Below are 12638 nucleotides of genomic sequence, written 5' to 3' on the forward strand. Positions count from 1 at the left end.
GTAATTAGCCTGAAATCAACGAAGATTACGACACTTGTGAAATCTACCATCAATCCCTGAAAAGACCTGGGGTTAAATGTTTTGAATACGCGTTTCTAAAATTAAAGTTGGACAACTACAATCACAGTCTCACTTTGAATCCTGCTTTTGGCTTCAAAGGCTTCTCGTTTCTTTGTCTTCTTCTGTGTTAAATACTACTCTCTCCTACTTAGGCTGTGACCCTTTGTGGTCAGGGACTGTGTCTAATCTGACTAGCTTGATCTACCCCAGTACTTAGCACGATGCTGAGAACATAGAATGCAGAGAGATAAATAAATAATAATAATGTTGGAATTTGTTAAGCGCTTACTATGTGCCGAGCACTGTTCTAAGTGTTGGGGTAGACATAGGGGAATCAGGTTGTCCCACGTGGGGCTCACAGTCTTAATCTCCATTTTACAGATGAGGGAACTGAGGCACAGAGAAGTTAAGTGACTTGCCCACGGTCACAGAGCAATGACTGTGTGCAGTGCACTGTCCTAAGTGCTTGGGAGAGTATGGTATAACAAATGATAAACAGACTGAGATCCGGCAAGCCACTCTGGTGTATAGTGAACGAAGGGCATTCAAATACAGCAATCTGCCCACACTCCCTCATAGGAATATCTGGTCTAATTCGGTGGCTTCATTCATTCATTCTTTCAATCGTATTTACTGAGCGCTTACTGTGTGCACAGCACTGTGCTAAGCGCTTACCCAATACCCAGTATGGGTGACACATTTGCTTTCACTGCAGAGAAAATGTCCGACACTCAAGTTTTCAAAGAGGCAGTCTCAGCTCCATTCATTCATTCAATAGTATCTATTGAGCGCTTACTATGTGCAGAGCACTGTACTAAGCATTTGGAATGTACAATTCGGCAACAGATAGAGACAATCCCTACCCAATGACGGAGCTCCAGAACACTAAAGTGGGTATGAGCACTGAGATAGGCAGAACCGCAGTACAGGGACAGATGGATTGATGTAAAATCTCGGGAGCACCGGACAGAGAAGGAAGGAGTATTTTGTTCTCTCGTGGACCGACCTCACTGAAGTCCAGACTCCGCTCAGGTACTGAGGGAGAGTTTTTCGGATGGCAGCTCCAGAGACAAAAAAGGAACGTGCTGTGGCAACGGGCCACTGGTTCCCATGGATTCGTAGCGGCACGGCAGACCCCCATCAGCTACAAACACGGTCTATCACGGCGGGGATTCGAAGAGCATCACCGACCAGCTCCCACACTTTCAGAATTTCTACCTTTTGTCCCACTGGCCCTGACCCTGAATTTGAGTTGTGAGTAAAAACATTTAATCTGAGCTACTCCGACTAGAAAAAGGAAATGTCTTGAGGGGAAACTATCTACCCAGAAGTAGCCATCATGTGCCCTTTTCCTTTTCTCATTCTCAGAGAGATGTAATGGTACATTTGAATAAGCAACTTCTCCCAGATAAACTGCTCTCACCGCCCCTCGCTCCACTTGAAATTATTCCGTAATGACTATCCCTAGTCCGTGACCTTCTTAATAATAATAATAATAATGTTGGTATTTGTTAAGCGCTTACTATGTGCAGAGCACTGTTCTAAGCGCTGGGGTAGACACAGGGGAATCAGGTTGTTCTTGAGAGACAGGACTACGCTATCTAACTTTATTGTACTCTCTGAACTGCTTAGCACAAAACTCGGTGTGCTAAGTGTTCTCGATAAATTTTATTCCTCGATGGAAAACATTCTATGTTTCTCAGGGCCAGGCATCATGTTGACTCAGTTGTACTCCCTCACCTGCTTAACATAGTGCTCTGCACACAGCGGGTGTCGGATAAATATTATCGACTGAGGTGCTCATTTAGGCTTAATTTCATCATTTGCTGAATAACTGTTCACTGTTCTATTGTACTCTCTCAAAGCGCTTAGTACAGTTCCTTTCACAGAGTAAGTGCTCAATAAACAAGATCGAACGAATGAATTGAACATCAAAACCCAGGCTTCCCTGGAGAGCTGAATTCATTCTTAGAGATGCTTCTCCCACAAAGGTGGCAGATAAAGCTTATTTCCATTCAAGGACTAAAAGCTTTTAGGTTTAAATTATTAGAGTTCGTCCGAATAGGTCAGAGCTGGAATAAGGAGGAAATGCACTTGCCAATTTCCTGACAGATGGTTCACTTCATTAGTGGCCCTGGAAGGATTATTCATGTTTCTTGGACTTCATTCTTTTTTTTTTTTACAATTTTACTACCCTCTTCGCTTTCATCCGCTTGGATTAGTAATACCCACATGTCAAGACAAAAAGACAGACTGTCAATCTCAGAGACTCTGGGATACAGCAAAGACAAGTGGAAGACAAATGAATATCAAACACTGAATATCTTATTTTTTCTGGATCTAATTCTATCCTTTCAAAATGTCCTAGTATATAAAACTCAAATGGAATACAGGCACAGAAGAAGATTAGTCAGCTAATTGCAGTCTTCCCACTACTTGCTCATAGATGCCTCATTATACATCAATCCTAGGCTAATACAAAAATATGAGTTCAGGTTTAAACCGTCTCCTTTTCCTTCCCCCACAAGCAGGTATCTGTAATTTATTTATTTTTAAATAATGTTTAATATTATTTTTAAAATAAAAATAGAATATAAATTAAAATATAATCGAAATACAAAATTTTTAATAATGTCTGCCTCCCCCTCTAAACCATAAGCTCACTGAGCACGGGGAACGTGTCTAGCAACTTTCTTGTACTGAATTCTCCCAAGCGCTTAGCGCAGTGCTCTGCGCACACTAAGCGCTCGATAAACACCATCGATCGTCTGATTGGTTGACTGGAAAAGGAAGGGGGACCTAAAAATTAAGACGGTGAAGTAAATATGATTCAAAAGGCCCATGAGAAGCCATACGTATCGACCAGGGAGTGCGAGAAGTTGAAGTTTGAGAAGGGAGAATTTACTCACATGGTACAGGGTTGTTTCTGCCATGGAAGAACCCATGACTTCCTGTCTTAGTGCTTCCATTTGCAAACTCGGGAGCAAAGAATAATGGGTTGGGCTATTACTCTTATCGCCTTTCTTTTTCGACTTCTTCCCTGTATCCTTTTTGCTATTCCTCTGAAACATGTAGTCTTCTTGAGCAATTTTTTCATTGCTCATATAGCGAAGCAGTGAGTTTTCTGCACACACACACGCAACACAAAAGAAAAGAGAAAGGAACCATTAGCGTGAAGAAAACAAAAGTGACACCATTTATCAAATGACATCTCTGGGTCTAAATGCCACATTCTTTTCCTGAGGTTGACTATTTTCTCTCAAAATTTTCAATACAGCAGCTGTTTTCGCTAATCCATCAGTTGATCAATCAAAAGCATTTATTGAGCAACTACTGCGGGCAGAGCAGCGAACTAAGCATCTGGGAGCGTACAGTAAAGATTAACAGACAGACTCAAACCTATGCAGCTTCTTCTCCATCGCCTTTCTGAACCGAGGCTTACGTGCAAAGGAACCCACAGATTTCTCCAACGGAATTGCAAGCGGGGGTAAAAATGTCTCTCTTTCCTGCTCCAGCCAATCTCTGAAAGCAACATGTGGAGACGAGGAGATGCTAGATCAGAGAACCTGATCTATCAAAAAATGGGCTCCTTAGCTCCTAAATGAACAAAGCTTCTTACAGGTGAATCACACGGACCGAGATTTTAATAAATAGTTGGGAATGCAGTTCCTGGGGGAATGATGAGCAACAGTTGCCTGGCCTATGGAAAAGAGCACGGGCCTGTGTTTCAGAGGACCTGAGTTCTAAACCCGGTGGTGCCATTTGCATGCTGGATGAACTTGGGCAAGTTCTCTGTGCTGCAATTTCCTCATCCGTCAAATGGGAATTCAATACCTGTTCTTCTTCCTAGTTAGATGGTGAGGCCCAAGGTGAGCAGGCCCAACCTGATTAACTTGTGTCTACCCCAGCCCTTTAGTATAGTGCTTGTCACACAGTAAGCTATTAATAGATGTCACAATTATTATTATGATTATTATATTAATTGTACCTCAGCAGGTCTGATGTTGGCCTGCTGTGTGACCTCGGGAGAGTCACTCTCCGTGACTCAATTTCCTCATCCGTACGATGAGGATGTGATACCCTTTTTCTCCCCTACCTCTTAGGCTGTGGGAGAGTTGGGAACGATGTGCAGTCTGATTATCTTGATTCTACCTCAGTGTTAAGCAATGACACAAAATAAGTGCTCAATAAGCACTACAATTCATATAATAAGTAATGAATCGTGAGGTACTATTATTATTAAAATAATAATAATGCAGCATGGCCTAGCGGGAATAATAAGGCATTAATAATAATACAGCATGGCTAGTGGGAAGCAGCCTGGCTAATGGATAGAGCACAGGCCTAAGAGTCAGAAGGACCTGGGTTCTGATTCTGACTCCGCCACTTGTCTTCTGGGTGATCTTGGGCAAGACACTTCATTTCTCGGTGTCTCAGTTCCCTCATCTGCAAAATGGGGATTAAGATCGTGAGCTATATGTGAGACAGAGACCGTGTCCAACCCGATTATCTTGTATCTATCCCGGCACTTAGAACAGTGCCAGGCATTTACTAACCCCTTAACAAATATTATTATTATTATTATTATTGATAATAAAGATGGCGTTCTGGGTTTACTCGACAGAGTCAAGTCCATGCGATTCTGCTCGGGTTCGGTGAGTAGAAATACTCAAAAGTATTCTGGGATTTCAAGCAGGGTAGTTGGACCATGCCATAATTCTGCGCAGGAGCAGCGTTAGAATGTAAGCTCTTTGTAGGCTGGGAATGCTTGACTTTCCAACGTCGTACTTTCCCAATCATTTAGTACTGTGCAATGTTCCCAGTGGACATGCAATAAATACCACTGATTGACTGAGGGTAAGAAATATGTCTTCCACAACTATTGTATATCCCCAAACGCTTAGATCTGGGGACCTAACTCTGTAAAACAGGGGCACTCAGTAAATAACGGAGAATGAAAATGATGAAATGCACATCTTTTAGAAGAGATCTGAGTTTGGCATGTAAAGATCAATTTTCAAAAGAAGTTGCCTTAGTACAATTGGAAGCCAATTTCCCAAATGATGCTTTGGGCTTCAGGTGTGCTCTTCCAAGTGCTTAGTTCAGGTGCTCTGCACTCAGTAGTTGCTTAGTAAACACCACCGACTGATAATGGAAAATCCCTTCGATGTAAATCCTAAGAACCCACTTGCATGAATGCTTCGGTTCGGTTTTAATTCAGACAACACTGAATTAAAGCGCAGCAGCCACTATGATCTTAGAAAACTTACCTCTCCTACTGTCTCTCTTCATCTTAGTCGGATCTTCATAATCTCCCACCCAGTTATATTCCACTGGCATAGATATTGGCCGGAGTTTCCCTAAACACAAAATTCACCATCACACTTCACTTTTCCGTCGTTTGGTCTACCTCAGTCATGTTTTTAGACCCAGGGCTAGAGAGTCCTTTGAGTGGGGGGTTGAATCGTGGAGGGATAAAAGGCTCTCTTCCATCCGGAAATAAGACCTAAAAAGGTACGTCAAGTGAAGACGAAAGGTCTGACTCTGGCCAGGTTTGGGTGACTCTGGAAACTCACTCTCCTGGCCTCGGTTTCCTCACCTGTACAATGGGGATAGGATCCCCTCTTTTTTCTACCTCGTAGAGTCTGAGCTGCGGGTGAGACCCTGTGTGGTTTGATTATCTCGACTCTACCCCAGTGCTTTGGACTGGCATATAAGTGCTTAATAAAGCACTACAACTCATGTAATAAGCCGTGGAGCTTGAGTTAGTTCTTCTGTCTTATGAAACACCAGATTTCAGCACCGTCCACTGTTAGAAGACCTGTTCCCAAATGGCCACACAAACTCCCAGACCCAAAGACTTAGGACTCCAGGAACTGGCTCAGTCTTTTAAATTTGCAAGATGTCCTGAGCGCAAAAACCGGAAAGAGTACAGGTCTGTGAGTCACAAGATCCGAGTTCAGCAATAATAATTCTGGCATATGGTAAGCCCTCACCATGTGCCAAGCACTGTAATAATAATGATGGCATTTGTTAAGCGCTTACTATGTACCAGGCACTGTATTAAGTGCTGAGGTGGATACAAACAAATCAGGTTGGACACAGTCCGTGTCTCACACGGGGCTCACCGTCTCAATCCCCATTTTCCAGATGAGGTAGCCGAGGCACGGAGAAGTGAAGTGACCTGCCCAAAGTCAAACACTGTACTAAGCACTGGGGTAGACACAAGATAATCAGGTCCCACATAGGGCTCCCAGTCTAAGCAGGAGGGAGAACGGGTATTGAATCCCCACTTTGCCGAGGAGGGAACCGAGGCACAGAGAAGTGAAACGACTTGCCCAAGGTCACGCCAGTGGAGGAGCCGGAATTAGAACCCAGGTCTTCTGACTCCCAGACCTTTGCTCTTTCCACTAGACTATAGTACTTCTATTCCCAGGTCCACCCCTTACCTGCTGTGGGACCTTGGGCCAGTCACTTATATTCTTGGCGCCCCACCTTCCGTATCAGGAAGATGGGGATTCGATACCTTCTCTCTCTCCCTGTAAGAATGTGAGCCCCATATGAAACAAGGATTGTGTAAGATCTGTCTTGTCTCTGCCCCACGCTTAGCATAGTGCTTGGCATCTAGTAAGTGCCTAAAAAACACCAAGAAAATCCTATTATTATTATTACTCTTATTAACTTGGAGACATGTGCACAAAAGACATGTGTCTCGTCTCCACCAAGAACATCCCAAAAGGAAATTACTCTAAGCTTTCTCAATCGATCAGTGGTATTCATTGAGCGCTTACTACGTGCAGAGCACTGTGCTTAGTGCTTGGAAGAGTACAATACCACAGAATTAGCAGTCACATTCCCTGCTTATATCAATTTCACAGACTAGAGGCAGGATTAGAACCGACATCTCCTAACTTCCAGTTCTGTGCTAGCATCATAGCCTGGGAAACGAATAGAGAGAACTAAAGTCGTTTCCTAGACTAAACATCTGTGGCTTTAGAATAATTAGAAGGGGAGCTTCCGGAGAGTGAGAGGTGGTAAAATATGGGTAGCAAGACGGGGCAAGATCGAGGTACGAGAGCACACACTGGAGAAGGTGGCATTTGTACCCCATTCCCGCTTCAGTGGCCCCGCCGTCTTTCACAGGTAGAATTCAGAGCTGTGGAGGACAAAGGGAAGGAACTCTTTCACCACAATCCAGCCCGCACATTTCGCTAACCTTCTCACTGTGGCTCGATCTCGTCTGTCTCACCGCCAACCTTTCGCCCGCATCCTGCCGCTGGCCCGGAACACCCTCGCTCCTCATTTGAGACGATTCTCTCCGCCTTCCAAGCCTTACTGAAGGCACATCTTCTCCAAGAGGCCTTCCCTGACTAAGCTTTCCTTTCCTCTTCCCCTACTCCCTTCGGCATCCCTCTGTCTTGCTCCCTGTACTCACCCACGCAGCACTTACGTACATATCTGTCACTTAATGTCTGTCTCCCCGTCTAGACTAGAAGCTCACTGTGGGCCGGGAAAGCATGTGTTATATTGTTGGAGTGTACTCTCCCAAGCGCTTACTACAGTGCTGTGCACACAATAAGCGTTCAATAAGTACGAGTGAATGAATGATAGAAGGAAGGAATTGGGAAACAGTACAGTGGAGCCACCCGAAGCAACAAAACTTTATTATCCTTCAGGAAGATAGCAGATTTATGGTTCTGAAGAAACCAGAGGTCGTATTTTTACCCCCAGACTGAAGACAGGCCGAGTCTTGATAAAAAAAACAGAAAGGTGTTTTACTTTCAGAAGCTGTGGGATGCAGGGTGTGTGAGAGACTTCGGCTCCAGCTCTGCCACTGGCCTGCTATGTGAGCTTGGGTTTGGCGCATAACTGCTCTGGGTCTCAGTTTTCCCATCTGTAAAATGGGGTTAAAATACTAGTTCTCCCATCTTCCACTTAGACTCTGTGTCCCAAGAGGGATGAGAACTGTGTCTCATTATCCTGTAATTAATTTTTTTTTTTGGTACTTGATTAGCACTTCCAAAGTGCTGCTGAGGTAGATACTAGGTCGGACATAGTCCCTGTCCCACATGGGGAATCACAATCTCAATCCCCATTTTACAGATGGGGTAACCGAGACCCAGAAAAGTCAAGCGATTCACCCAAAGTCACACAACAGACACGTGGCAGAGCCTGGATTAGAACCCAGGTCCTTCCGACATCCAAACTCATGCTCTATCCACTCAGCCATGCTGCTTCTAAATTCTCAGTATCAATTTTAGAGCTTAGCAAAGTGCTCGGTACCTAGTAAGCACTTAATGGATACCATCATCACCATCATAATAATGCAGTGAGTTCAGTTTCGCTCCTGTTAGGAGGAAAAAGAGCCCTAGCAGAATGTCTATAGGGATGCTTATGTTAGTGATGGCATGGTTGTTTGTGAGAGTGTGTGTGCGTTATATGTGATGTGTGTGAATCCAACCTTTAGCTGTATAGTGTTAGGGTGAAATGTGGCATCTTAGCCACATATTAATAAGGACTCTAAGGGAGCTTATAGCGTGTTTCTGAGAAAATATCTTCCGTGATTCTTCATTTTGGGGAAAAAATATGGGAAGAACTTAACTTCTTTAAATCAGGGCCATTATCAGCAGTACACGGTCTCATCTTCAAAGGTCAGAAAAAAGAAATTCTGCCATTACTCCATTCCGTGTCAAGTGTTTCCAAAGCAAACCTCTACAATGATGACTTAATGGTTTCCAAGAATCATCGAAGAATCCAAACTTGAAATTCCTAACCCCTGCTCTTGCTTGGCAGCATACCTTTTACTCAGATTTGTTACAGGCCAAAAATCACTAATGAAGCTTTTCAGCAACAACCCTCTGCTGAATGAGAAAGTACCGGCATTCGACACGCCAGATGTCAGTGAGGAGAATTTGAAACTACCACAGCAGCTTTTAGAGCAGAGACTAGTAGAGTCAGAGGACCTGGGTTCTGATCCTGACACTGCCACATGTCTTCTGTGAGGCCTCGGGCAAGTCACTTCACCTCTCAGTGCCTCAGTTACCTCATACGTAAAATGGGGATTAAGACTGTGAGCCCCAGGTGGGACAGGGACTGTGTCCAACCTGATTACTTTGTATCTATCCCAGCGCTTAGAACAGTGCTCAGCACATGGGAAGCACTTAACAAATACCACAGTTATTATTATTAAAGAACACGGGGCTGGGACTCAACAGATGTGGATTCTAATCCTGGCTCGGCCACTTGCCTGCTATGTGACCCTGGGCAAGTGACTGCACTTCTCTGTGCCTCAGTTTCCTTAGCTGTAAAAGGAGGCTGATCTCCTTTTATGACCTGAATATCTTCTATCTACCCCTGAGCTCAGCACACAGTAGGCACTCGATAAATACCATTATTATTACTATATCTGTCTACACCTCAGATGGAAAAAGTAAACAGAGATATAATTAGCAGCGTGGCGTAGTGGATAGAGCCTGAGCCTGGACGTCAGAAGGATGTGGGTTCTAATCTCACCTCTGCCACTTGTCTGCTGTGGGACCTTGGACAAGTCACTTCACTTCTCTGTGCCTCGGTTACCTCATCAGTAAAATGGGGATCGAGACCGTGGGCCCCACGTGGGACAGGGACTGTGTCTAACCTGATTTGCACGGATCCGCCCCAATGCTTAGTACAGTGCCTGGCATATAGTGAGCACTTCACAAATACCACAATTATTATTATTACGATTATTATTATTAATTACCATAAGTTGGCGTGCTTTCTCTCCTCCCTTGACCTCCTGATCGTCCTTTGTCATATTCATAGCAGTATAAGATGGCGTCTTCTTCTACCACGTTAAACCTCTTCCGATACTCCTGATCCAGGAAGGAATTTGGCGATTCTGACCCCTTATGAACAGGCTTGCCAACAATGTGTCTGCTGAGGTCGTCGCAAGGAAGATTTCCCTTTTCATCCCTGGAGAGAAGGTGGGGTGGTGGGGGAAGAAAGAAGAGAATTTAACACTGAAGGTAATTCCGCTTTTAGCATGCATTCTCTTCCTTTCAGTCCCCCAGAAAATGAGAAAAACTTCATATGCTAAAAGCTAGATCAATAACGCACTCATCTGCAAATTGCTCTATCTTTCTCTGCAAGAGTATTTCACCTCGGTTCTGCGGATATTTCTGTCTCTTCATGAGCAGAAACCTTCCTTGGACAAACATCCCAGAGGCAGTTTGAGGGCAAATATTCCATGACAGACTAGCTAGACGTCTGCAGAAATCCAGCACCTGCTTCACAGTTATGAAACCCATAGAACCGTCCTTATTTCAGCCCGACTCCTATAGCTGCAATTTTTGGCTTTAAGGTCAAAAAAGCCATTCAACAGCTCTTTCTACTCAAAGTTCCCTAAGTACTCAACTAGACTTGCGTTAAAAATCGTTACAGTTGAGGATAAAAGATGAACGAAACACTTGAAAAGCAGCCTGGCCTAGTGGATAGAGCACGGCACTGGGAATAATAATGATGGTATTTGTTAAGCGCTTACTATGTGCCAAGCACTGTTCTTCAGAAGGACGTGGGTTCTAATCCCGGCTCTGCCACTTGTCTGCTGTGCGACCTTGGACAAATTACTTCACTGCTCTGGGCCTCAGTTCCCTCATATGTAAAATGGAGATTAAGACTCAGAGCCGTTCGTGGGACAAGGACTGGATCCAACATGATTAGCTTGTATCTATGCCAGCGCTTAGCAAAGTGGCTGGAACATAGTAAATGCTTAACAAATACCATTAAAACCCCCCCAAAAAACTTCCTACAAACTTCAGTGGGGCTTTAGGCATGGGAATTTCCGATAAGCCAAGAGGTTAAAATGCTTGGGTTGCATCTGTAAAAATCAGAGCACAGTGGTTCTCTGGTTGTTGTTATACCCAACTGTGCCCTCCATTAGCACTCTCTCCTCCTTATTAAAATTTAATGCAGACATTAATACCTCTCGCTGAGACAATGCTGCAGAGTTTATCTGACTGACCCGGGAGAGCGATCAAAACCCATTTCAATTTAGCACGAGATACTGACAGTTCCGTTTAACATGAGATAATGGCAGGTCTATTTAGCATGAGATAATGGCAGGTCTATTTAGATAATAATGGTAGATCTCGAGGGCTTTTTAGCTGAAGCCGTGAGAGACACAACTTTGAAACTTTGAAAATAAAGTTTCATAAAATAACGCATTTTCATAAAATAACTCATCCATGATCTTTCTTCACTGAAATACATACTCATCCGACCCGGCTGCGATAGCCACTGTCGTTTTTGTCATGTTATTGTAATATATTTGAATGGTTCGGGTCACTTCTTTGGACCTCGGGAGCACATCAAGGCCCTTCACATTATTCCCGGGGGGAAACGAGACTTTTTTTGGCACTCTTTAACTTTAAACTCTATTTTCATGGGAGAAATTAAAGTCGAGCAATACGAGGACATTTCTACAAAAGATTATTTTTCACTACTGATGAAATTCAGCCATCTGGGTCATCTCCGCAATTGGATCTATATTCTTTAAGCATTTTCATTCATTCAATCGCTTGAGCGTTTACTATGTGCAGAGCATTGTACTAAGCACTTGGGAGAGTATGATAAAACAATGAACCGAAAAATATTCCATCCCTACAAGGAGCTTACACACCACTCTCATTGCCACGGCACTTACGTCCATACCCAGAAGTGACTTATTTATAATACTGTCTCTATCTCTAGACTGTAAGCTCACCTGCGGGCAGGTAAGGTGTCTACCACTCTGTTGTACTGTACTTCTCCAAAAGCTTAGTTCAGCGCTCTGCATTCATTAGGGACTCAATAAATCCCATCGATTGATTCACTGACTGATCTTTAAAAGGCTAAATTTATCAGCCAAATGTTAAAGCGAACTTCTCTAGAGAAAGGCATATCTCCAAGTACAACATGTGTGGGGAAAAAAATGAGCCCGGATCTTCTAGTTCCTAAGCTTTTCCCAGCAATTCATTTGGTCCTTATGAATTTGGACTATTTTGGGTTGCGGGGGCACTAATGAGAAGAATGTCATTTTGGAACACAAGGTGGTAACATGATTGTCTAAAAAAGCTGACAAGGTCCTTCAGAGCATAATTTACTCTGAAGAAGGTCCTCTGTCATCAAATAGCTGTGCGTGTCTGCTCTTTGTTGTATAAGCAGCTCACACTTTTAACTGGGCTGGTAGAGCTAGGAAGCAATGACTGTTGTATTATGTGTCATATTATATCCATACTATGGGAAAGAAAATACGCGAAATAGTTTAAAAGGTAGTCGCCCCTCAAACTATGCCGTGCTATAGTTCGGGATAGACTTGGCAAATTTAACTCGAATCCACAAACGTTTGGTTGACTTGAAAAATACAGGGAGAGCTATTTGGGACAGGAACTCTGTCCCGATGAATCTGTATCAATCCCAGCGCTTAGAACAGTGCTTGATGCATAGTAAGTGCTTAACAGATACCATAAAAAAAGATGCCGGGCAGCTCAAGCTCATCAGGATATACGTTTTTATTCTTAAGTTTCCTGAACTGCAAAATAACCTCCTTTGGCTAAGCC

At 43.6% G+C, this 12638-nt stretch overlaps 1 protein-coding gene across 6 annotated transcripts in view; it reads right to left on the minus strand.

Moving 5' to 3' along the window:
- Positions 1 to 12638, minus strand: part of CNKSR2 (connector enhancer of kinase suppressor of Ras 2) — a 212742-nt gene that overhangs the window by 57510 nt on the left and 142594 nt on the right. For 4 of the 6 annotated variants that reach the window (XM_029079728.2, XM_029079731.2, XM_039914241.1 and 1 more), the window contains 3 exons: positions 9803 to 10014; positions 5331 to 5420; positions 2970 to 3184 (listed from right to left, as the gene is read on the minus strand). In XM_029079728.2, coding sequence (XP_028935561.1) covers positions 2970 to 3184; positions 5331 to 5420; positions 9803 to 10014 — 517 coding nt within the window. The remainder of the gene's footprint in view (positions 1 to 2969; positions 3185 to 5330; positions 5421 to 9802; positions 10015 to 12638) is intronic. The other 2 variants (XM_029079730.2, XM_029079732.2) reach the window with 1 other exon arrangement.

Source organism: Ornithorhynchus anatinus, chromosome 15, assembly GCF_004115215.2.
Source record: "Ornithorhynchus anatinus isolate Pmale09 chromosome 15, mOrnAna1.pri.v4, whole genome shotgun sequence".
Lineage (NCBI taxonomy): Eukaryota > Metazoa > Chordata > Mammalia > Monotremata > Ornithorhynchidae > Ornithorhynchus > Ornithorhynchus anatinus.